The sequence below is a fragment of the Camponotus vicinus genome, unplaced genomic scaffold (assembly GCF_025532165.1).
Source record: "Camponotus vicinus isolate PSW18456_S1 unplaced genomic scaffold, iyCamVici1.0 SCAF_11, whole genome shotgun sequence".
Classification (NCBI taxonomy): domain Eukaryota; kingdom Metazoa; phylum Arthropoda; class Insecta; order Hymenoptera; family Formicidae; genus Camponotus; species Camponotus vicinus.
In genome coordinates this window covers 11066018-11091769 of record NW_028141947.1, presented here as the reverse complement: position 1 = coordinate 11091769, position 25752 = coordinate 11066018, and the positions used below count along the sequence as shown (strand labels likewise).

General features: G+C 35.1%; 2 protein-coding genes across 5 annotated transcripts in view; one reads left to right on the top strand and one right to left on the bottom strand.

Moving 5' to 3' along the window:
- LOC145962064 (uncharacterized) overlaps positions 1-25752 on the bottom strand; it is an 83636-nt gene that overhangs the window by 46611 nt on the left and 11273 nt on the right. The gene's annotated exons all lie outside the window — the stretch shown is intronic.
- On the top strand, positions 155-25025 carry LOC145962060 (pleckstrin homology-like domain family B member 1). 4 transcript variants are annotated; one of them, XM_083082839.1, is made up of 13 exons: positions 155-466; positions 7703-7843; positions 10791-10964; positions 11200-12400; positions 12657-13584; positions 14351-14724; positions 14974-15124; positions 15341-15566; positions 15648-15813; positions 18713-18842; positions 22610-22789; positions 23042-23299; positions 23373-25025. In XM_083082839.1, exons 2-13 carry the CDS (start codon positions 7705-7707, stop codon positions 23559-23561), a joined length of 4116 nt encoding a protein of 1371 aa, XP_082938965.1. In that variant the 5' UTR covers positions 155-466; positions 7703-7704; the 3' UTR covers positions 23562-25025. The 4 variants fall into 4 exon arrangements, with proteins under 4 accessions (XP_082938965.1, XP_082938966.1, XP_082938969.1 ...); XM_083082840.1 differs by having other exon boundaries at positions 155-475; XM_083082843.1 differs by lacking the exon at positions 7703-7843.

The following is a 25752-nucleotide window of genomic DNA, read 5'->3' as shown; positions in this document are numbered from 1 at the left end:
GCTCAGATACATGTTATCCCCCGCCAAAATTCAAACCCTGCTCGCTATATCGTCGGAACAAAGTCCTCTCTCCGTTCTCCCTTCCAGTCGCTTTACGCCAATCGCCGAGCGGATCTGCCTTCGTGCAGTGATGTTGCTATGGAACATGGGATCGGAGCACTCGTTGCCACGACAGTATAGCGTAAGTCGGCACGTGACGCAACGTTGTGCGACGCGTAGCGCCTGTCGAGGAGCGACAGCCGATTTTTCGAAAGAGAATACTCCCTCTTCCGCGAAGATAAAGGGAAACGAACTGATTTTTCGCGAGTGCACGTTTGCGCGAAAAAATATGAGTGTTCGCGAACGCCGATCCCTCGTATTACTCACGAACGCCTGGTGGACGCGTTGAAAAAAAAAAATCAGAGTGCCACTTGGACGAGCCTTTGCCGATTTAGCGAGATTGGAATTCGAGTCTGGACCCTTCCAGGTAGCGTCGGTGAGCCCTTCGGATAAATTCCTCTCCGTCGTGATGCGAGCGATCAGGATCGTTGGAATCCATAAATCAAAGTGGGGAGAAAACTTAAACGCGCGTATATCGAGAAAATATGTCTAATATAAACTAGATGTTTCGAAAAAATTTGCGTAGTTCGAGCTCTATATTACATGCTAAAGTATAGGAAACAATTTCAAGATAAAATTTTATATCAAATTTGGATAGAATTAATTTCTATTTTTAAATTCTAGATCAAAAATTCTAAAATAAGAACGTAATTCTAGATAAAAGCGTAATAATGGAATTATTTTGTGTTAAAAATTAAATGGATGCAGAGATTAAGTTTCCAAAACAACAGATTTATTTTTCGTTTAATATCGCTTTAACTAACTGAGCTATAGCTCGGAAACTAGTCACAAAGCTATATAAGATACAGAATGTAAGTTTACGCAATTCCTATTGATTACCTCTATACAATACGGAAACTGAAAGTTTCCTACATGCGATTCAACTCACTGCAACGTACGTTCCATTTGCCATGTATGTACATGACATCATGGTCCGAATAAAAAAATTGATTATTGGATAGGCCAAGGATAGACTTATCAGGTTATCACCACCGCTAGATATCATTCTTTATTTAGAAAATTTATTTTTTGAAGATTAGAAAAATTCAACCTGCTAGAATAAATTTGTTAATTTTTTTTTAATTATGTATACTCCTCTCTATTATTTGTAAAATTAAAATGATTTACAGGAGAAAATCAACAGGATATTCGCGTTCCGCTCGCAAGTCTTTGCGTTCTGGTGGACGCTGAGCCAAACATAGCATGAAATAGAATACCGCCTTATATTCTGTGCTTAGTAAAACTCATATTAAAGTGTAGAAAACTGAAATTAAATGTTTTATTTACACACAGAGAATATTCCAGAGGCATTTCTTTGATCCGAGATTTCTCTTATCATCGCGAAATTAATGAAAATTGATTTTTCAAGTGGATAACGATCGACATTGAATATTTAATCTATTATTTTGTAATTTCTGAACTTGTTAAGATAAACGATTGTATTGTTGCTTTTGGAATATATCTGGAAGTCATGAAATAAACGAAAATTAAACTGGCGAGATGGTAAGTGCGGCGTGACGGCGTGATGATGGCAACGACCTGAGCAGCTCTGTACAATCCAGTCACGATTCTCGGTGGAGGTCGTGACCTTGCCGATATGCAGGATACGAGGGATATCGAGAACGCGGGGAACATATCGGAATATTATCGGAAATCTCGATTGTTAGATCAATTGCAGATATCCGTTCGATAATTCTTAAAAAAGTAATGGGTAAATTGAATTGAGAATTAAATTCATCTCATATTAATATATTAAAAAAATATTACATGTATGTACATAAATATTTAAATATTTATAAATCAACCTGATCTCGAGAATTAAGAAAATTCGTCTTTCCATCTAAAAGGGAACATTATTTTATAAAATAATAATAATTTTGATTCACATTATAACCGCTGTAAGCAAAACATACTGTGTACAAACTGACGGTTTTGAATGCAACCCTGGATCGATTTGACGATTCGGTCCCGTTCATTGTATAGTTCCCTGTATAGTTCACCCTATGAATTGTACGCTGCGAAGCAGCTGCCTATAGCCTACGGTTCGCACATCCCTAACGACGAACAATGTCCTTATGCGTCGCGAAGCATATGATCGCATTTTGAAATAAATCTCCCTTTTTGCAGATTTTCCTAAGGGAAATTGTTTTAATCAGACGTTTTGAAAATTTACTTTATCTCGCCTCGGACAATTATAACCGAATGCATTATAATTCGAGAGGTGCTATTTGTAAAATAAACTAAAAAAAATCCGTTATGCACAATTGCTTATGTTTCTAACTCTAGAGAGCAGCCATCACGTGATTCTACATAAATACGCAAGCTTCTCGATCTCGTGTTCATTCTCTAATGCTCGTCTTCAATTCTCCAATGAACCAAATAGAACTCGCTAAAAACGAGTCACCCAACAATTTAATGTCATTTATTTCTATTGCCTTTATGCGGGCCATTGCGTCACGCCGATTTCTCCGCCCTTCGTCGCCGTTTCTCATCGCGACGATGTAAGGCATGCTCTAATTTTCGCCAGACGAAAATGTAACGAAGCAACGCGAAAACTCGCGACAAAGAAATGCAAACAGATGTACGTGGATCGATAATGTAATCGACGTAGAGACCGTTGCAGGTACCTGGCTCGAAAAACCTGTTACACATCGTTGAACATGCTGTTTTTCAAAAGACTTGTAACGTCGGTAGAGATCGACCTTGAGAAATAAAGACCTCTTGAACGTATGATTTAATGCATTATGCTCGTTACGATTTACGTTCCTGCACGACTTTCGCTTTGACCGCTGATGGCATAATATGCCTCGGGGATCGTGACGAGGCGATAACTTCCTCCCTCTCTCTCTCTTTTGCTAGTTTTATCTAATATTCTAATAACTGGTTTAATGCGTATCATTTAAATGTTCGAGAGGCGCGAGGTTAATCGACATTGATGCCGATTATAAAGCGCGTGCAAGCATAGGCTGGATTCTACCCACGTAATATCAATGAAAAATGAATAGGAATCTGTTTGGGTGTTGGAAAGTGAAAAAGAAGCCTACGCACGCGCTTTGTATTTAAGAAGATTAAATTTTAAGAGAGAAAAAGAGAAACAAATTGAAATAAAAATCAAGAATATTTTGAAAGGAATAATTATCTAAAAAAAGAAATAATCACAATTTATATTTAATATATAATCAAGAGTTAATTATGCTGGCAATCACAACATCGCAAAACAAGTAAATAATTATAATAATAGTACTACGTTTCTAATTTCGTGTTCGATAAACATCTCGTGTCTATAAACTGTACGTCGGCGTCAATGCAGTCCATGGGAAGCTATCCAAAGGGTTTGCGTACGAGAGGAACGGTAAAAAATGAAGAAGCAGACGCGAGATGCGGTTGCCAGGCAGATGTCGCCGTCAGAAACGAGCAAAACTGATGATTCGTGAAACGTTCGTACAAACGATTGTCACGCGATAAATTATGGTATTGCTTCTTGGTTTCGATTTCGGGCCATGGCATTTCCGAGTCATCCAGCGAGTCTCTCTCTCCCTCGTCCGACCTAGATCGCTTTCCTTTAAATCGTTAATCGCTATTTCGTCGAATCGTTATTTCTCCACGCGTCAGATTCTACATCACTTTAGACTCTCAATTGCCTTAAATTCAGACAATTATCCTCTACATATGCCTCTATATCGATATAACGGCGTTTAACGAGTGAGCTGTCATCGTCGATGGCAAACTTCTTGTTTTTATTGGATAGTGGCTGTTTACAATGAAAACTGATTACGTCTCTCGAGATTATGCGGTCACTCGTCATAAAAAAAGTGCAGCAAACATACGGATGATATTTTTCTTCTAAGAATAATTCCTTCCGAGATGCCTGTCGTAATAAATAATTCAATTCAAAATTGAGAATCTTTTATGTCATACATATGAGAAGCTCCGCGCACAAAGCTTGCACGTATGCGAGTTACTGCAACGGATGTTCTATATGCGGCAGAATGGAACGGAGCGCGGACAGGACCGGACGTAGAGTGCTTACGGTCGGTACCTGACACGAACGTGCTTCTTCCTGCTAAAACGGTTTCTGTAAATAAACCCGCATCCGTCGAAGCTCAAAGCGAGAAAGGAGAGCCGTCTAGTCTCTTTATGCCGTTCCCTTAATTCGGGATTTCGTAAGACGGAGATCAGTCAGTAATTGAGTCCGAGACTGTCGCGTCTAAAGTAACTTTGTGGAGATGAAATTGTTACTCGAGGAAAAAAAGACCGTTGACTCCGCAATTTATCGGGAATAAATTCACAACAATGACTGATGACATTTTTGTCTTGTTTGTTCGACACCGACATTGGGTCGATCTGCTTGAAACTGTTCGATTTTTTATAGTAACAAGAATGAAAAGAATATCTCAGCCGAGTATCAGCTTGGCCTACCGTGTACATCTCGCGAACATTAAAGATAAAGCTCGTATCTTCGTAGGCGACGCAAATAGCGGGGCATCATTGTAAATCATTCCGCGTGTGGCACAAGTGACGTCATCGGTAAACGTTTACGCCGCGTTAACTGCCGCTAATGGAGAACGAACCGTTGACCCATTGAGAAAAGCTCCAGAAGAGAGTGTGTCGATGATGACAGCGGCCCGATTAATTGACACACGTCATTCCTTAATGCGTTTGTCGCGAGCACGAGTCTTTCCATTTCCTTCACAAGGACTCTATAACCGACTAATCTAATCTAATTAGATAGGCGCGCTAAGCTGCAATTTGCACAAAGAGGCGTGATTATGTGTTTTCGTTTATATCATGCTATCATTGTGCGCTATCGTCTCACGTGCTGGCAAACATTTACGTACGCCATTTGCCTACCGTCTCTTGCCTCCCTCGTATCTTCCTTAGGTGCGCAAGATCTTGGTTACGTGTTTGTACCAAGTGCGTGTGCGACATGAAAAAATATTTTCAAAGTTTGTCTTTTCAGAGCGACGCGACGGAAAAAGATTATTATCGAGTAACGAGCAAAACGATGCGTCCAAGGCCGTTGGTACCAACTGTATTTGCATGATAATACGTATGTATGTCACATATAGCTGCAAACTTGCGAAGAATTCGCCCTCATTTATTTTCGATTTACTTAACTTATCTGCGCAAAATTATACGCAATTCTTGATAATTTACAGTATGTATAGATCTTTCAATAATTATCTCTCTCCTTCTTTTAGCCTTTGGATAAAATATTTATCTTTGATAAATATTAATCGTATCAAATATATTTAAGTTTAATTTAGAATATTCTCTCAATCTTCTTATACATTTCGGTTAATTCCTCAATGGATTCTTCTGCACACGGCAGGTGTCTACTGTACAAACAGAGTCACGCGAGAGGCCGACGATGCACCTGCGCCTTCGGTACCTTGACTGATTTTAACCAAGGGTCACGACGAAAATTTGTGACGCGCGTATTTCAAATTTGACTTGAGAAATAAAGTGGCAATCCTTTCTCCGAATTATAGCATTCCTTCGGCGAATGTTGGCGCCCCGAGATTATAGCGTATTACGAGGCGGTCTCGAATTTTATCGACTTGACGCACTCCGTCATGTTGCGACAAGCGTATGTGTGCGCTGTTTATTATCGGATATCTTATCAAATGCCTCGGTCTGGTATTCCGAGTATAAGAGACAGCGCGAGTATCGATCCAACCACGTTCACCGAGAACGTTCGTTCGCGCGCCTAAACTCGCACGATGATGCGAGTTAGCTGCGTAATAAGTCGATGACCTACCAGATTTGCAGCGATGACCCATCAGACTCCGCTAACATTCGAAAGCAAGGAGACGATATCGCGATATTCAACGTATGTTAGAACGAAGCCGGAGATAACGATAAGATTTCTGCTTCCTCCAAAAGATCTCAGCTTCACTTAAGAAATTCAACGAAACCCCAACGTCTTAATCGTCGGCTTTAAATTACTGGCCGATATGAAATCCGAGGAGGTGTAATTTAAGCAGATTGCGAATGTATTACACGAACCGTATAAGCTGCCCGTTTAGCCGTTTCACCGCAGGGATAAACTACTAAAATTGCATACATGAAAGCATGCTTCTTCATATGATACTGCAGATAACAATAAAGTGAAATCGGTAAAAGTCTATACTTTATCTAAATTTAAAAAAAATTTTTCTCTTGCCATTTTAGATTTAAATATATGTTTCACTTTTTTTTTCATTACTATATTAATTCTTATAATTATTATTATTATTATTATCAACTGCTTTTATTTATTTTATTTAATTACTAATTTAACGATGCAGGAATATAAAATTCATGAAATCTTAAGTTGATTCCAAGTATCTTTTTATTTTTTAATGTGAGATTATGCGTTATTTTATTTTTTTTTTATATTTTGTTCTTATATTTCTCTACGCATTTCCACGCATTTTCTCTGCAATGAGCCAATCGATATAGAAATTGCAAGTAAAATACATTACTTCCTCGTGACCAGACGCGTTAGCAAAGTTCAACGAGACGGCCTAACATAATGCGTTTAATTAAAGTTGTTTCAACTCGTTAAGATCATTCACATGAGATGAACAACCCTATAAACGACGTGCAGGCAGACATGGCGTCAACTGCAACGATAATTTTCAGCTTGACTGAAACTTTCCTTTTATATCCGGGTTTATTAAGTATAAAGATCTTTTTACCTATAAACGTTAATTAATTGCAAGCATTTGTCGAATACGTGAATTAAACTGATAAAAATAAAATGACCGATAAAGTTATTTTACAAGCGCAAAATTATCATAAATCTTCACGAGATGCAGTAGGTCGCAAAAAGGTTAAGAACCCCTGGCGTAGACTAACTTTATGATGTGGGGAGGAGCAAGAAAAAAGATAGAAAAATCTTTGCTCGTCTCGGAAAGACCGGTTTTTCGTTCCTGCTTTTTCCTTTTGGGCAATCCTCTCCATTCTTATCCGCCAATATGAAGCTCCGCTCGTAGAACTCATCTGGATCGATCTCTCGTGAAACGATAACCATAATCTTCGACGAGGTCGTTCGTTATAGCTATACCTAATATAAGACTCGATAAACTTTCCCTCTTTCCTCTCGGTGGTATATGTCCGACATCGAGTAAGCGTAACTTTAATCGTGCCTCTCTCTCTGGTGAGGATGCAAATTCTCACAGCTATTAATTATTACAATTTCTACATAGTTTTCCTAATTCTCGTGAGAATTCGCGATGTGTATAAGCTTATTGAAAATAATTCTTTTTTATTATATTCATTTTTTATATTTATTATATTATGTGTCATATTTTTATTTATCATATCTATTATAATATATATTATATATTTATTATATTTATTTATTCTTGTTTATTATATCTTTTATCTTATTATTTTATTATTATTTTATTTATAATATTGCACTGCTGTGTATCATTAATATTTTGCCATTAAACTCAATTCATTACGCGGCTAATGAGAAGTGGTATTCGCGGATCGTTCCCGGGAATTGATGGAACTGGATCGTTACGTTACGTTTCCCATCGACGCACCAATTTCTCCGCTAATTCACCTGCTAATTCACCACGCATTTATTACGAATGCTTTCGTTTTACAGGCATGGCGAGCATAGCGGCCGCCGGTCTCGAGGTGCACGAGGCGGGTCGGGCGTTGCGCGTGCAAACGGAAGCACCGCATCTCGTCTCCATGGGAAGCGGACGACTGTCGACGGCCGTGACTTTGCATCCTTTACCCGAAGGTTAGAGGAAGAGGAGGGTGAAATAAAGCGTCACATCGCTTTACACAAAGCGATGTGACTTTATTTCACTCTTCTCTGTCTAGCGTAAAGTCGCTTCTCTCGAGAAGCTTAAAAGTTATCGAACAACTTATTTAATCGTATTAAATTCCGAAGGCGTGCACCTGTATCAGAGAGCATAAGATAGAGAGCGCGCATGCAAATTGATTCGATCAATTTACTCCATTTGCGCATTTTCCTATCATCTGCATGGAACTGAATCGAATCGGTAGCAGATAAGAGCATCGCTACGTAACCGCCAATGATTCATTCGTTGTTAATCCATGGTTCAAGCTGATAAGGCTTTCTGACGCCGTCGAGATTCACGGATATTTAACTTACTACTCATAAGGAAAATGGCTCAAAGAAAAAAAAATCGGATGATACTGTCCTGTCTCTAAGATGCCAAATGTGCCGGAAAAAATTGATGATAACACTTTTATTTCATCATATAGATTTAAACAAAAAGAGACAGCGAGACAACAAATATTATACTCGGTCAAATTGAAAGACCCACGATAGGAAAGAGCGTAATATCCGCGACAGCACAACCCTTCGAGGTCTCCGTTTTAGCTTTTATACATATACCATATATACGTATGAGAAACTTGCTCGCACGTATGCGTGGTATATATAAACGTACGGGATATATAAATGGCGTAAAGATCGTTTTTCTCTCAGGCAGCAGGGCCGTTTTAAGATCCCCATAGACCCTACATTTCCGTTCTGTAAGAACAAGCGATGAAGCTCTGAAACAATATCGTGAATCATGAAACGGCGAATAGATTAAATCTAAAGCCGATATTATAATATTAAGCTATATCAAAACATAAAAAAAAAAAATTAGAATATAGTTGGTACAGGAGAATTTATGGATTCTAGAATCCCTTAAATATACCAGCCGATGCGTCATGCAACCGGGCGTAATAAAATTATTGCGTGAGTCAAACTTCCTACTTCTGTTCCACTTTCGTAACTTTCGGGTTATTCGAGAAAGTTTTCAAGATCGAGTTTTATAAAACGGAAAAAATAAAGAAATGAATTTTGATGAGATCTCTCGCTCTCTCTCAAGAGAGAGAGAGAGAGAGAGGCGAATACACATAGAGGACAGCGTAAACGAGCATAAAGTGTACATGTGACGCGAATAAATCTGTCTGGGTGGGCGCATGTACCTGCATAACGCTTGCACAAAGATAGATACGCGTAGGATGCAATTGATCGACAGGAAGTTATCTTCCGTTTGCCATGGTGACTGAGTAACGCAATTCCATCGAAAAATAAGCTTCTTTACGAATCCGTAATATAAATTCAAGGATCTACTCGGCTTTCATAAACACGGGTGGAATAATAAACTAAATTAAAAGAAAGTTTTCCGGTAAGTTTAAAGCGGGTCAAAATGACAGAAATTTAATTTCGAACTTAATTGTCAAGAGAATTAATTAACGACGGCATTAATTAGCAACCTATCGATTCTTCAGAATATTTCCTTCGCGAGATAAGAGTGCCATACTTTTCCCCGAGCACCTGTCCGTCTGCTCGCTTGCATACAAGCCGGAATATCGCGTCTACTTGGAATTTACGGTCGCGTTTCGTTTTGAAATCACGAGGAACTTTCTCCGGTACAAGACAATACGCGTTTACGCGACACAATTCAATTTTCGAGACTTCGTCTTCGTAGCTATCGGTTCTCGCGTCAATTTAAACTGATATCTGCACGTTTTCGATAAAATGTTATTAAAAATACATTCGTATCTATCCAATATAATTAATTGATATAATGATATAAGCTATTCAACTGAATAATCTGGAAATAGAATATATTTTCGAACTATATTTACGACATATGAATTCATGTGTCGCGTTTCTAGCGAATATTGAACATGATCCGATCATCCGAACACGTTTGGCGGAGAAAAAATTAGTTCAGCCGTCACTTAAATCTAGACACTGTTGGACACATATATTTCTACACAACGCGCGTCGTGGCCAACGCATTTCCAAAAAGACTGAAAATGCAAGAGAGAGTGCACGACCGCGCTAAAACTAAATATAACTACAGTCCTTCGTAGAATGCACCACGATTTACCCGCGTCGCGCAGAACAGAGAGCACGCCCAGAATTATTTTACGGAAACCAGTGCGAGTTATTTATCGATATATCGAGAGCCGATTCTATAGAGCTGTGAAAAGTCGCGTCCGCTCCGTGTGTACGTATTTTCGTAGAAAATTAATCTGTTAAAAATTGAACAGCGAATCGGGCGAATTGAACTTCAAAGGTGCAAGCGATTAATAATAAAATTCTAGTCTTGTTAATTAAAAAATGCATTTTAATTCGACAGCTTCAATCTTCCTCCCGTATTTATATATCGAAATCTTGGGTATCTGGCGAAAAAAAATACATCCGCTATCCTCGTGACCGCTAGGTCGTTGACATTCCCAGAAGGCTCAAATTAATATTATAAACTGGCCGGGCTCTATGCGCCTTTCGGAATTAAAGCGCGCGGCAATTCCGCGGATGAACTCGAGAATTTAATTATGTCGATATTTATATACCGATACACTCCTGAAAGCCAAAATAAACGTAACTCAGCATGTTGTTATGTTGGAAAGTGCGTTACTAAGCCCGCGAGAATTTCAATCGGAATGCATATGCGCTCGCCTGGTTTCCATTCAACCGTAAGATACGCGCAAGAAATATTTAGTCACGCTTCCTTGTAACGTTCTTTTTTATCTTTCATCTTACGTTCGAATGATACAAACACCAAGTTTCTCAAGAGCGTGAATAACTTTAATTAATAAGTTTAAAATAAAAAGATGCGAAAAAAATTTCTGCAGCGCTCAGTTTTTTGCTCTCCCGAGATATCTTTCGCGATAAATAAATTTATTCTTTTTCCTCTTCATTTCTCTCACAGGTAAGATCACGCTGGGATCAAACCGAGATGCGGATATTTTGGTGGCCGGCACCGGCGTCGAGCCCGTACATTGCACGATCGAAAACAATAACGGCGTGGTTACTCTTCATCCCATAAATGGAAACACGTTTGTCGATGGTGTACCGATAAATTCGCCAGTGAGACTCGCGCAAGGTAAGAGACCTTGGCCTAAATACGAATAATCGTACCTGATGAATACAGCTGACGTTTTAAAAGGACAATGCAAAGAAAGTTCCTCTCGTAAAAAACTTGCAAAAATAATATTCCAACTAGAGATATTTTATTATTTATTATTTGCAATATTATTACGTATTTATTCTGAATTTTTTTTAATAAGTAAAATGTGAAATAATTATTGGAATAGAGAGAACAATGCTAAATGTTTCAGGCTGCATGCTATCGATAGGTCGATCAAATTACATGCGCTTCAATCATCCAGCCGAGGCTAAGCATCTACGATCCGTCCTTCCTCACTCGAGAATTTCAATGGCGCCGATAAGTTTCACCTTGTCCGACAACCAGCCGCAAGAGAATCATCACTTGGAGCGAAAGCCGCCAGTCGCGCCGCGAAAATCTCCCAGGAACTCTTATTCCGACGACGAGATCGGTTTTCTGGGCAAGCTGACTAAATTCGAGATGCTGTCGAAGCAAAACAGGACCAATTGTGTCTCGCCGAAAGTCTTTCCTGCAGGTGCTCTCACGACGAATGTGCCTGCCGATCAAATTCTCGGTCATTCGAGATCATCGAGTCTCGTATCTTTGACGAAATCTCCGGTGAATGGTAATCTCGACTCACTCTCGCAGAACTCGAGCAGCTATCACGACGAGGCTCGTCAGCGATCCGACTCGCGACTCGGGACGCCGACTCGATCGAACACGACGAACATGCAATGCCAGAATCATAATCAAGTCAGAATGTACTCGGCAGAAACATACCTGAAGACGTGCAAGCCATATTACCGCGAGAGCAACAGCAAGAACGTCCGATCGCCGCCTCTCGGAATGACAGCGCCAAAAATCGTCGCCGCCCGAAGCGGTGACTTGATGTCTCGAAGTATGACTTGCCAGAACTCCAACGAACTCGACCATCTCGCCGACAGGGACTTTAACATGAGCCAGAGCCTCATTGTTACGAAAACTACTACCACGGAGTTTGTACAATTGGAGAAATACGGATCGAATCCGAGTATCTGCAACGCAAGTATCGATGGAGACCCTAATCCCGCGATTTGGAGACCGTCTACCGCTCATAGTTTCGGTTCGAATTCGAACATTAAGCGAATTCAGCCACCGAGCCCGGCGTTTAATCGGAATCCGCGGTATAACGAGCAAAAGAGAGTTTGCGCGAGGGTCAAGAGTCCTACTCCCAGTGTCGGCAGCAGCTGCTCCCTCGAGGAATTGCGGGAAAGACAAGCCGACGCGGAGAATAAACGCAGGGAGGCGGAGACCAAGCGGAAACAAGCGCAGGAAGACAGGTTAAGGGAGCAAGAGGTCGAGAGGCAAGAGAAAATGAGACTCGAGGAAATCTTAGCGATGTGTGCCGAGTATGAGAGACAGAGCACTGTAGAAAAGCCGAGACAGCCTAATCGGTAATTATCATATTTTATATATTTCAATTTAATTCTTTCATTTTTTTTAAATTTTGCCAATAATTTTCACTATTTTCCAAAATAAATGATTCGAAAAACTTGTAGAAATTTATATCGTAAAATTAAAAATTTAATTAAATTAAATTAAAATTAAATTAAAATTAAAATTCAGATATTTCTTTCAATTTTTTAAATTTCTTATTAATGCGAGATAAATGAGAAGAAAATTAGTGATTCATAATAAAATACTTTGCAGGATCATAACAAATGGATCTCTCCCACGTGACAAGAGACTCGGCTACACCTCACCTTTCGATAGTCCGAAGAGTCCGTCAAAAAACCAGCCGCATTTCTCTTTCGATATCGGCAAGCAAACCAGTTTGGGTACTTCGTCATATGAAAATGTATCCGTGCAAAATTCGAAAGTTATTTTCCAAAATGGCAATTCGCCTGTCAATCGTAAGGATCAGTCTGCTCAAATTGAGAATTATTCGCGTGACGTTCCCATAGGACCTCCACATGCAACTAAATCGAACAGTAATCAAATGGCAAAGTACTTTAATGTTCACAACACAAATGGAAACTGTAATTTGTCAGGCTCAATTTTCCGCGACAGCAATTACGAAAACGTTATCATCGGCAATAATAGAAATAGTTGCGGCGATGAAACCGATAATTACGTAAAAATTGATGACGATACCAAAAGTTCACCGTCCATGTATGGAACGATTCGGCTGAACGGAACGAAAATCGAGTCGCAGCAAGCGACGCAAAATGGAAACGCGAATCTTTATGAAAACATCGTGCTATCTCCGACGACGCGAAATAACAATCAGAATCATTCCATGCCAAAGAAAAACGGCCAATTATCGAACTCGTGCGAAATGATAGAGAACAAGCTGGCGATATCGAACGACGATCTCCTCGAGGCGATCGAGCAGCTATCTATGCTTTCCAAACCCAAAGAAATCTGCATGACTCCTAAGCGAAACAATTCCGAAAAAGACAACGCAAAGTCTAACGAGGCGAAAGCTGACAAAGAGAGAAAGCAGCTGGAAGAGGAAGACAGGAAGAAATACATAGAATTCTTGCAAAATGAGAAGCTGCATATACTTGGCAATATGGATGTTTTGAAAAGGAGCGTCGCTGAAATTGAAATTCAAGAGGAAGAAATTAGTAGAGAGGTAATTTCAGTCTCACGTTGCTTTCTAAACAATATTTAACAGATAAATTTACAATTGTGAATCATTGTCATTTCACATATACGTCGCGCGTATATTAAATGAGTTGTTTATTTGTTCTCATTATTCCTTTCTGGGCATGGAATGCTAAGACGTCTAATTGTAAGTATCCGTCTTGTTAGATAATAAAATATATTTCTAATTAATAATATAATAATTGGTGACACATTCTAAATCCGGATTTCCGTTATCTATGTTTAAACCTCCCGAGTTAATATTTAGATATGCTCACGCTTTCCTGGAGAATATTTTTATATCGGATCTTCTTGCGGTTTCTAGTCAGTTTTTACTAATATTTAGTGCGCGATGTTCGTATATAGAATACAGCAATAACGATGACACAATTGCGGATGGAATGACTTTTCTCATGGAAAATAAATTAATAAAAATAATAAAAAATTAAATAGAAAATTTATTGTAGAAATATCTATTATATTTTATATTATTATATTAAAAAATATATTATATATATAGAATAATAAATAATAAGTAGAAAATTAATTATCATTGTAAAGACTTATTTTTGTCGCTAATTACACCATTGTTATCGCCGCACGTGTAATAATTGTACGGAATCTATGAACGATGGTGCATTTTAAAAACAATTATCTTGTCAACATTTTATTTTTTCAATGAATTCAAACTTATTAAAAATTTCATTGAAAAATTGTGGAAGATATTAAAGATCAGTGCGTTCCTTATTTGACAGCTCGAATTGGAGAAGGCGCTTTTATCCGCGGAATATGAATCGGAATCTTTGAAGCTCACACAAGATGAAGGAGAGAAGATTAAGGTGCAGATGCGAATAAATGAACTGGAAAGAGAAATGGCAGAGGATAACGCGACTCATTCGAATTTGCAAGCTGAAGCGAAACAACGCGTTCAAAAAGCACAGCAAATTTGCGCTCGACTGGACGAACAATTAATGAGTTGCATGGATGAAGTTACGCAGCAGAATATTACTGATAAGTTAGCAGCGCAGCAAGACATCCTCGAGAGCGAAAGGAAAGCTTTCGAAGATTTGGAGTTTCATCATCTCGAGGAAGAGGCGAGCAAATTGGCCACGAGAGAAGAGCTGCAAAGGTACATTGATAAAATATAAAAATGTAAAAATATATATCTGAAAAAGATCTGCATCTATTTAATCACTTACAAAGTATATTTTAGTTTTCTCGACAGATGTTTGCAGAATTTCTCTATCAAAAATATAAATTTACATTTTTTTGAAATCAATATTTTGTATATTTTCTAAAGATATACATTTCATGTATATCTTAAATTGACATTTTGTACGTTTTATCGAAATTGATATTTTACTATACGTTTTTGCAGATATTTAAGCGAGCTTACGAATAAGATCGAAGGTAGAAAGTCGCAATTGAGTCACTTGGAATCGCAACGATCCGAGATAAAAGATACAGCGAGTAAAGAAGCTAGATGTCTCGAGCGACAAAAATTGGGGCATTTGAAGCGATTGGAAGAAGTCAGTACAGTAATGTAATTATGAAAAACATTAACCTGCTAAAGTGCAATGTAAATTCAAGAATGAGTAATAAACCACAAGTGCAATTATATTTTATCTTCTTACAATATAAAAATTGTTAAACTACAATGAATTACTATACATTATATTTTAGTGGGTTAATGTATATTGTTAATTGATAATGATTGAATCGATTAAAGATTGCGATTATGATAGGCTCGAAATCGAGTACGAGAAATAAACGAGGAACTCAGTTATTTGGCGCAAAACTCTATTGAATATTCTGAGGAGAAACGATCTCCAAGCAGAGAAGATTTTGACAGAATCTCTAGAGTGACAAATGATTCTCCTATCGTAAACAATCAAGGCAGCTTGGGAAGAAAGACAATCGAATCTCTGAAAGAAATCGAGAGAAATCGGCAGCTTCATTTAGCTAAGCAAGGTGCAAACGATTCCCATTTGCAAATTTAATAACACTCGCAGAGTTCGAAGAACAAAAATGAAAATATTAATGTCTTTCTAGGGAGTCAAGTAATCTCAGAGGAAAGACGAAGAGTCGAAGAGTTGAAAAGACGCGTACAGGATGAGGTTCGTTCGCAGTGGGAAGAGAGAAAAATGAATTGCGCGTCTTTCAACAGCGTTGAATCTGGCGAAGAGTCTTCCAGTTATTCCACTGGACCAACAGAAAGGTAAGTCAAATAGTGATTTTTTCATTTTATGGTTAATGATATGAAAATATTATAAAATATTACATTTATGTATCTTCATGTTATTTCTTTATGAATAGATAAACAATGATATCGATTCAGAAAATATTTATTAATAATTTTTCACGATGCTTAAGTGTATCATAAATATGCATATTATATTTACGAGAAATTTTTCTAAAAGAAAAAATGAAAGTTTATTACACTACATAAAAATTAATGCACAGAAACATGCACTATTTATATCACAAAGTATGTGGAATACAAGGTGCTTGGGTTATCGCGTAATATCGTAGTTAATCATGACGACCTTTTCATCGTTGATTGGAGCTTATTACGAAACCTTCCTCATCGACCCGCCTCGATGTGTGTATACGCTAGCATATAAGTGTACTTCATGTCTGATATAAAATCCAAATTTGTCGATCAATGACGTAAGGTAGATAAATGAGCGAACACCTGAGGTATATTCGGCGATTATAAATACTCTCCCTCGTTTTTCATTTTTCCGAAGAAAAATGAAGAATCTTTTTCATCATAAAGCAAAAAAAAAAAATAAATATATATAAATTTTAAGAGTAATTGTGACTCATAAAAATTCCTTAGGCGATATTTAGAGAATCAGACTACGCATTAGTCTCGCTAATAACGTTATTGTCAATATCCAAGATATTATTAAGAGCAATTACTAATCGCGTGCGAGGGCCGCATATCGCGTCGCTTTGATCAGCACTCGACTCGAGTCTTCGTTCTCTCGTGGCGCAAGGTAGGCGGGGCGTTATCGCGCGATACGATATCAGCGTGTAGCTTATGTCTTTCCGAGACTCTACTCGCGTTAACGTGTCGTGTAATGAAAATCAAGGGAAAATGTGAGAATGTTCGAGACGTCACGACGCGATAAACATGGACGGACAGTGATTTGCTAACAACGGGAAGGATTAAGATGTGTATTCGGTATTTATCGTCGACAATGTTCCGAAATGAACCCCAGAGAAATAGGCGCAATGGTGCTGAACGAGGCCAGAATTACGGGGTGCAATCTGATCACTTTACTCACTAGTAATCGTTGTTACATCTGCGCTAAAGATTGGATCTCCGACAGCTGTTATCGTCCTCTGGAGACTCACACGCGCGGTATTCGTCGACGTTATTTGTGAGTCATGGGTTTTTTAAAAAAATTTGTTTTTCCTACTAGACAATAGTAATTTAGATTAATAATTTATGAGACAAATCAAAATCAACTCTTTTGAATATGTCAGTTTAAAAAAACTTAATTATAAAAATATAATTTAAAAAAATTTCGCCTCTTAATTAATTATTTCTCCTTAATATATTTATTTTTTTTGGTAGAAAATAGATTATTAGAAGCATAAATTATCTCACCAAGATAAAAATTATTAAAATAAAGTAAAAACAATTAAAATAAAGCGAAATAAAATATCGCATTTATTATTATAAAATGTTATATAAACGTATATATAAACGTGTTTGACGCACATTGAAAGCGAAGATGAGATAAGACGATTGCAAAAAGTAGAACAACGTTCACCTTTCGACCTCTTCGTTGTACGTAATAATACGTTGCAATATATCTACGCGATACGCAGACACAACTGTATTTAAAGATATTTCATTATTTAAATATTATACGTGTGAACTATTAAAATATAAAAAAATGAAAAAAAAAAACAATTAATGAGAACTTTGCCATTTATATAGTTACGTTATCAATCTTTAATTTATTAAAAATTTTGTTTATTAAATCTTTTAATTGACTTTCATAATTCATTAAATATATATTTTTATTATATCACTTTTTGGGCTGTATTTCGTATATGCTAAATTCTTGTATTACTAACTTATTTTCACCAAATCCATAGACTTACCTAACAATGTAACATAGTCACTGTAAAGTTTTTTAAACGATTAATTTATTTACGGTGGATTGGATTGTTTAAAATTAATCTAACAATGTGTGTGTATGTATGAAATAAAGTGATCTCTTGTGGAAAGATCTAATCTAAAACTAAACCAGAACTCTTCAGAAACTAACATTCAATGCGTATACCACGTGAGAATATGATAGCTTTAGAATCACTACTGAATGAAAGGCTTGATAAATATTTGAGCTACAAAGTACAAAGACTATTAACATCAGAAAGATCAGTTATCGGGAACAAGAGAATGTTTCTAACCAACCAAGGCCGAGGTTGGCATAGCAACGAGATCGGAATGTTCGGGTATCGTTCGCGCTGCATTTAACATTGTAGAAGAATTAAATGCTATGCCGGTGGTATCGCCGAACCGGTCTACCGAGTCACTTTGTACTTGTTAGGTTTTAATAATACCTGCCTTTCGCGCTATAGTCGACTATAGGTCTCGTCTTCTCTCCTCAGTCTCGTGATGGTCAGAAGCTAGGAATGTGATTTTCAAAGTGCACGATATTTCTCACATAAAGATGTCGAAGACGCTGAATAAAATTCGCGGAAATCAAGATTCACGCTTCAGTTAATAATAGCACTTGCTAAATCAGGCAGTGAGAAGCTTCATTTAAAACGTAAATAAAGTGTAAACATGATTCGACGATATCAAAAGATCGGCGATATTATTACGATAACATTGCGCGACATTCGAATTATTCATAATTGTTTATATGCTTATTTATATGTATTCACATTTCTTAAAATTAATTTATTGTTATTTTAACATTTTACTCATAAATTAATCGACATTACGCAATTACGTAAGATGAAAGAGACAATGAAACGAATTGTCATTTTATAGTGGATCTATTTTTAATAGTTTCATTAAAATTTTATTGCGATTAAAATAGATATATCTACGATGTAATTGTAATTAATTATTATCAATTCACTTTCAGTGGTAGCGGAAGTAGCGACGGTGCGGAAGGCGGAAACAGTGAAAAATTATCTCCTAGCAAGCTTTCAGAGCTTACTTCTCCCAGTCCAGGACCATCGAATAATTCTTATACTTTGCTTCAAAATGATAACGTAAGTATATAGCACTTTATGTGAGATTAAATTTGTATATTTATGTGAATTTGGCACTCTACTTTTAATGGATTAAGTTTTCAATACAGAAAATGACACAGTATTTCGTTTTTTTATTTTAATACAGTTTTTCGTTATTCGATTTTCATTTCGTTTATGTATATAATTGATCTGTTTAAAAATTATAATATATTTATAATTGATAAAAAACGAAATATTTTCAATTTTAAAGATATCTGAAAGCTTTTGCTTACGCATTTTCAGAATGAAAATAAAATAAATATAATTTTTTCAGTTTGTTATCTTTAAACAAGTTCAAGAAATGATGCAATCAATAAAAGTTTTTGAGCATTGAGATGCACGTGCTATAAAGTATCTACATTTCTCCTTCTTCAAAAAGGTCGATCCCTACATGATTATTATATAGCAGCTCCATATTCAAAAATTATTATGTAGCATCTCTATATTCAAAAATTTATATTGGTCTTATCACATTATTGGTCGGATTTTTTAGAAATATTTGTGGTGATTTTCCTTTTGTTTGTAGTTATGTCATTTTTCATCAACTGCAATATATCATAACTTTTAAACATTTAAACTACAAACGAAAAAAATCAGTAAAAATAACTACAAATGCTTTTAATAAAAAAAAATATATATATATAGCATTTTTTTATTTTAGAATCAGTCATTTTTAAAAAATGTGTTTTTTTATAGCTTCGATTACAAACGAAATTATAATCATTATAAACAATTCCGAATGAAGATATATAGCGATTGTTTGATTTAAAGTCGAGTGAATTATTTTTTTCAAAATGCTATATTTTTTATGACTTCGAGTACAAATAAAATTATTATTATTATAAATAACTACATATAAAATGCTATCATGTTCTGTATCGAAAATTTAATTTATTAAAAATAAAGCATAATTCATATATATAGATTATTTTTTGTACAGAAATTATATACATTTAACATTTTATATTTACAGAATATTTTTAAATTAATCGTATAAAGAGCATTAATTTAAATATATATATATATATATATATATATATATATATATATATATAAATTAATGCTCTTTATACGATTAATTTAAAAATATTCTGCAAATATAAAATGTTAAATGTATATAATTTCTTTACAAAAAATAATCTATATTTTAATCTAAAAAAATGTTTTATGGTTCAGTCAAATATTACTAAACATGGTCGTTTGCATATGTATATTGCAAAATGTTACGTCTCTCGAGTTAACGCGAAAATCTATCTTCGAATCTATTTTTGCTCATGTGGATTTTATCGCACACCTGTTCAAAGAAATGTCTCTCGACAGTCTCCTCGTTTCAAAATTTTTTAGTCTTCACGCAAGCATGATTTCTCTTGCCTCGACACGCATTTATGTCGGGATCTATATATTGCGAACACCTCGTGCACTTGACCTCTTAACACACGCAAAATTTTTTCTGTATACAATTTGCTGAAATCGTGACATTCAACTTTTCTTTTATGTGGAGTTTTTAATTATTGGTATGTTCTCTTATAATAAGACACTACACACACGCATATACACTGCGCACGCACGCACACATGCAGACAATAAAAATACTGCAAAATATAAATAAGTAATTTTTCTTTTCTTTTTCTCTACTTCTTTCTTTTTTTATTTTTTTCTTTCCTTCCAATTTTACGATCAACATCGTTGAAATATTTTCTTCTTTAGTAAAGTATCATAAATTTATCCATTTTATCTTCTAAAATATTTATTAATATCAAAAAAATACTTTAGTGTCGTAGATACTATGCTGTATGTCGTAGACTGGATACAGAGAATAACTACGTACGTTTCGAACAATTCTGTGAGTAAATATTTATGTAAAATGGTTCATGAAAAATGTGAATCAACTGCGTGAAATATTCGAAATAAATACGTAGTTAATATTTCAAATACTTAAAAAATAACTTTAGTCCAAAGAAAACAATGCAAAGAAAGAAATTCTCTGTTATAAGATAATTTTACCATATTGTACGTGTCAACTGCTTTAAATGCGACAAGATACGCGTTTTTCTTTTGTACGGCGTTCATTTTTTTTCATGAAAATATTTTGGCAATTGAAAGATATCACTAGTGCACTCTAAGATGATATCTTTCAATTGCCAAAACATTTTCATGAAAAATAAGGATTTATGCGAGAGAAAGTCAGACGAGTACATATACTTTTGTATATGTACATCGAAAACATCGTATTTGTTACCGCCGGAAGTCTGCGTGTTGTCTTGGACCGCCATGAGTTTATACATTGTGGAAACGTATGTTTTTCAACACTGACATTTCGCAAGTATATCCATTTGCATTCTGGAGCAAGTGTTTTCGTCATTACGCACGTGTTTTTCCCGGTGTACAGCACGCATCTGGACCGCGAATACCGAGCATTGGACAAGATTCAGAGAATAGTTTATACTTAGATAAATGAGCTTTTGTAATATCTTGATTAAGCTTGCAGTAATAACTTATAATGACAGAATTGATGATGTGGGATTCATGAGTCTCTTTTGCAATTGACCCCTTTCTTGTATATTTATAAATGTAAGATAAATCTCTCGTGTCATTCTTTAGACATATAATTAAACATATTCTGCTTCAATCTTTTTTACATTGTGTCAAAAATAAATTTTTGAACAGATTAATTTTTTAATATGCCTATAAATATTTTCTTCAAGAAATGTTCGCTATATATACATTCCCTTTATATGTTCTTTAATATACCACTTAATATACTTTACTTAGCATCGAGTTAAGCTGAGGCGAAATGTCGGCTGTAAATTAATATTTGTGATGAGTCATTCCGCGTTTGTCAAGTTGATGGAATTTCTCATCTCGTTTGGACCATTCTCCAACTACTAAAAGAATAATTATTTGAAGGAATTCTTGATGTCATATATGCATATCATTATATTACGATATCAGTCTATTAAAATGTAATAATAATTTTGCTGATAACAATAACTTGGTTCAATCTATCATTAATTTTTATCAAATATTTAATTGTGATTTATTATTATCAGTATTCATTTATTTATCATATCTAACATAAATGTAATAATATGTAAAGAATATTAAAAAAATATAAAAAATATAAAGAATATATAAATATAAAAATATTAAGAATATATTAAGAATATAATATAAAGGGAGCAATATCGTCTTGTATATTTTAGCGATCTGTGTCACCCGACATATATCACGAGGCATAATGTTTTATGAATGAATAATCAAAATTTGTTGCGCGGGCGAATTTGGTGCTCACGGCATTCGTCGAATAAGTGGGTGGGAGCGCGGAGTCACATTTTACGGTGGGAATTATATCGCTGGACCACTCAGCATCAGTCTTTCCCCGTCATCTGTTCGGATCTGTGTAAACGAAACGAGACGTCTTGGCATATTTGCCATCGTTTTCTGTAAAATCATACGGACGAATTTTTTGAATTGCAATACACGATGTCACTAATGTGGATAAGTTATGTGAAAGGCAGAACGAAAAAACGACACGTCAGACGAAAACGCGAAGTTTGTAAACATGTATGCAGAAAAAACTCAATGCAAAATATTAATCTTGAAAGATTAAATATTTCTGACACACACATTATTAAAACAAAATTTAAATTTTATTTTTTATGTAATATTACGACTGAACGCGCATAATAAAAGTAACGAGAATTGTTATAAAACGAAATAACGAAAAATTCGCGGATTATTTTCAGATGAGAGACGATAGGAGAACATCGATGGAAGGTGAGAGGCTTAGCGATAATAGCGGAGGTGGTAGCGGTGGAGGCATCATCGACGGAAACGAAAGTCGCCCCCTTTCTCAGACATCTAGTGAGATGGATACTCTTGGCCCATTGCAGCCTGTCAAACATCGCGAAAAGGCAAAACTTCAGGTAACTTCCTAAAATCCTTTGATTAATTACCTACAATAGATGATATAGACAACAGTCAATAACTGTTAAAAAACTTGCTAAATATTCGGAGAGAAATCCCTTGTTCGATTATGCTCGACTTATAATAATTTTTTTTAATATTACAGATTCTCTGCTTTATATTCCATTTTATATTGTATTCTGTACATAATAAATTGCTTGATTTATCACATTATTGAGAAATCGAAATTCAACAAACGATAACTTTTACAGAGGCCACTTACAAGATATCTTCCCATCAAGTCGGAATCTCTAGATTTAAGGCATCACATAGAGACTGCCGGACATCAGTTACCTCTGATTTATGATGTTACGGTCGACACGACAAGCTGCAGTGGCTATTTATCAAAAATGAGTAAAAAGTTTCATCACTGGAACAAGCGATGGTTTGTATTCGATCGCAAGCGAAAAACGCTGTCTTACTACAGTGACAACACGTCTAGAAAAGCTCGCGGCGTAATTTACTTTCAGGTAAGCGCGCTCTGAAGGCTTCTTTATTATTTAAAAATCCTAATACTGAAATATTAACATTAATGTATTGTAGTCGATCGAGGAAGTCTACGTGGATCATATGAACACTGTTCGATCGCCGCAACCTTCTCTTACTTTCATCGTCAAGACTTCATCTAGACTTTATCATCTCATGGCACCCAGTCCAGAAGCTATGCGTGTTTGGGTTGACGTTGTATTTACCGGAGCAGAGGGATACCACGAATTTGATCACGGCGTTTGATAAAGAAAACTTATTTATGAGAAGTAAAGCGGATTCATGATATAGACTCGAGTTCTCTGACTCGGCAACACAAACGAAAATATAGCGATTTCTGGTCTTTAATTTTTTATAAGGTTATTTCATAAGGAATTATGCCTAAAATGGAAATAGTTTTTAACTAAAAATAATAATAATTGAAATATGAGATACGAATAACGCACGATTATTTTAATATATTTTGGAAACGTTTCAATAATTGTCCACCATAATAAGAAACTATTTTATATTAGGCACTATTCCTGATATTAAAGTGCATTTCCACATGTAATATCGATGAAAACTATCAACGAACACGTTGATTTGTAAAACTAAGAACTAAGTGATGTGAGGATTAAACTGCTCTTACAAAATGAACGAAGCAACTGAATGTAAATTTGAAATGCGTATTTATATAATCGAAGTAGGAGATACTTTAATTGAATATTATGAATTTAAAAGTTTAATCGGAATTGAATTTTACACAATTTTTTTCATATATTGATAGATTAAAACTACTTCTTGTAATCTGGCTGATACCTTTGGTATCTTAGCCCTAAATTATTTTTTCGAGAAAGCCATGCGCTTATCCATAATGAAAGAAATCTGCAAGAAAGCAATTGACAATAATTCATTCTGTTAATCTTAATTTAAAACTCAAGATTTAAGATAAGATAATTATTTATACAGAATGAAGTTTTTAAATCACATCTATACTTTGCAGAAAAGCGATGGATCTCGGGGTAAATATAAGATATTTGAGAAATTATTTAAATTTCAGTATTTGAAGCGTGTAAAAATTAAAATAATTTTTAATATATTTATACAAATGTTTCTTCAAAATTATTAAATTATTTATTTTTATATCTCTTGACTTGAAAATGCACAAATCTTATAAATAATAAAAATAATTGTATAGAGCATATATTTTTGATAAAATAAATAATTGGAGAATAATAAAAGACGCCAACACACACACGCACAGAGAGAGGCTTTGAAATTTATCTTGTTAAATGAAAATGTTTTATATCTTTTGTCAAAGACATAAATTTTATTTTCGGCGCAGCCTTTTCTTAATATCAATTAAAATACTGTATATTGAACTATATTTGAGTTTATTATTTGAAGTAGTGGGCATTAATAGTACATCATGCACAAGTATTATTCATTAACATCCAGATTAATCATAAACGATCTTTTACCAATCTAAGTAGATAAGTGTTATTAGAGTTTGTTAAATTTTATAGATACGTCTAATCTAGTCTTCCAGCGTATAAATACAAGATTTGTGAAAAGTTAAACGAAATTATACGAATTATAATAAAAAAAAACAATACATTGCAAAAATCTGTATGCGTTCAAGAACTGGAGGAAACAAGCCTATATTTGTAAATATAACATGTAATTGTATCATTATTATGATATGCATAAAATTCACATATACTTTAATATTATGCCATACACATATGCCAAGGATTAAATGGAATAAGACTTTTACAATTTTATAAAGTCCATGTGTGTCTTATATAAGTTGCAACTTATTTTATGTAATAAGTATTATAAAAAAATCGATATCTCATTTTGATTATACTATTTTAATGACATCGCACATATTTAAATAAATAGACAGTTTGATTTGCACAAATTAAAATATCATATGTTATATAAAACGTGTTTAAAAAATTATGTAAAAAAACCATGTGCAAACAGTTATAATAATCCGATATAGTACAATGTTATATAACTCGAGAATTTTAATAAAATCTGCTGCACTTTTTAAATCTAAGATGATATACAAAATATATAGATTTAAATCGATACAGAAATTTTCAATCTTTTTGCCTTACACCCTGTTTGACCTTATATAATATTTGTAATTTTCTCAAAACTATATAATTTTTGTAACAAAGACTCATTGTATTTACATGTATTTTGTTTTTTTCCTAATTTTATTTGAAGACAATATGCGATATGGATCTTGCAAATTATTATAGTAACGCGAAGGGTCACTGGATAAATAAATTCATATAATATAAATAAATAAATTCATCATAAAAAAAAATATAATATATAGATCGCGAGCAAAAGTATACTATAATATTTTGCCGGTAAAGTTTATACAGAAAAGGAGACAAAATATGATGAAAGGAATATTTTTTCTCTCATTTGTGCTTGC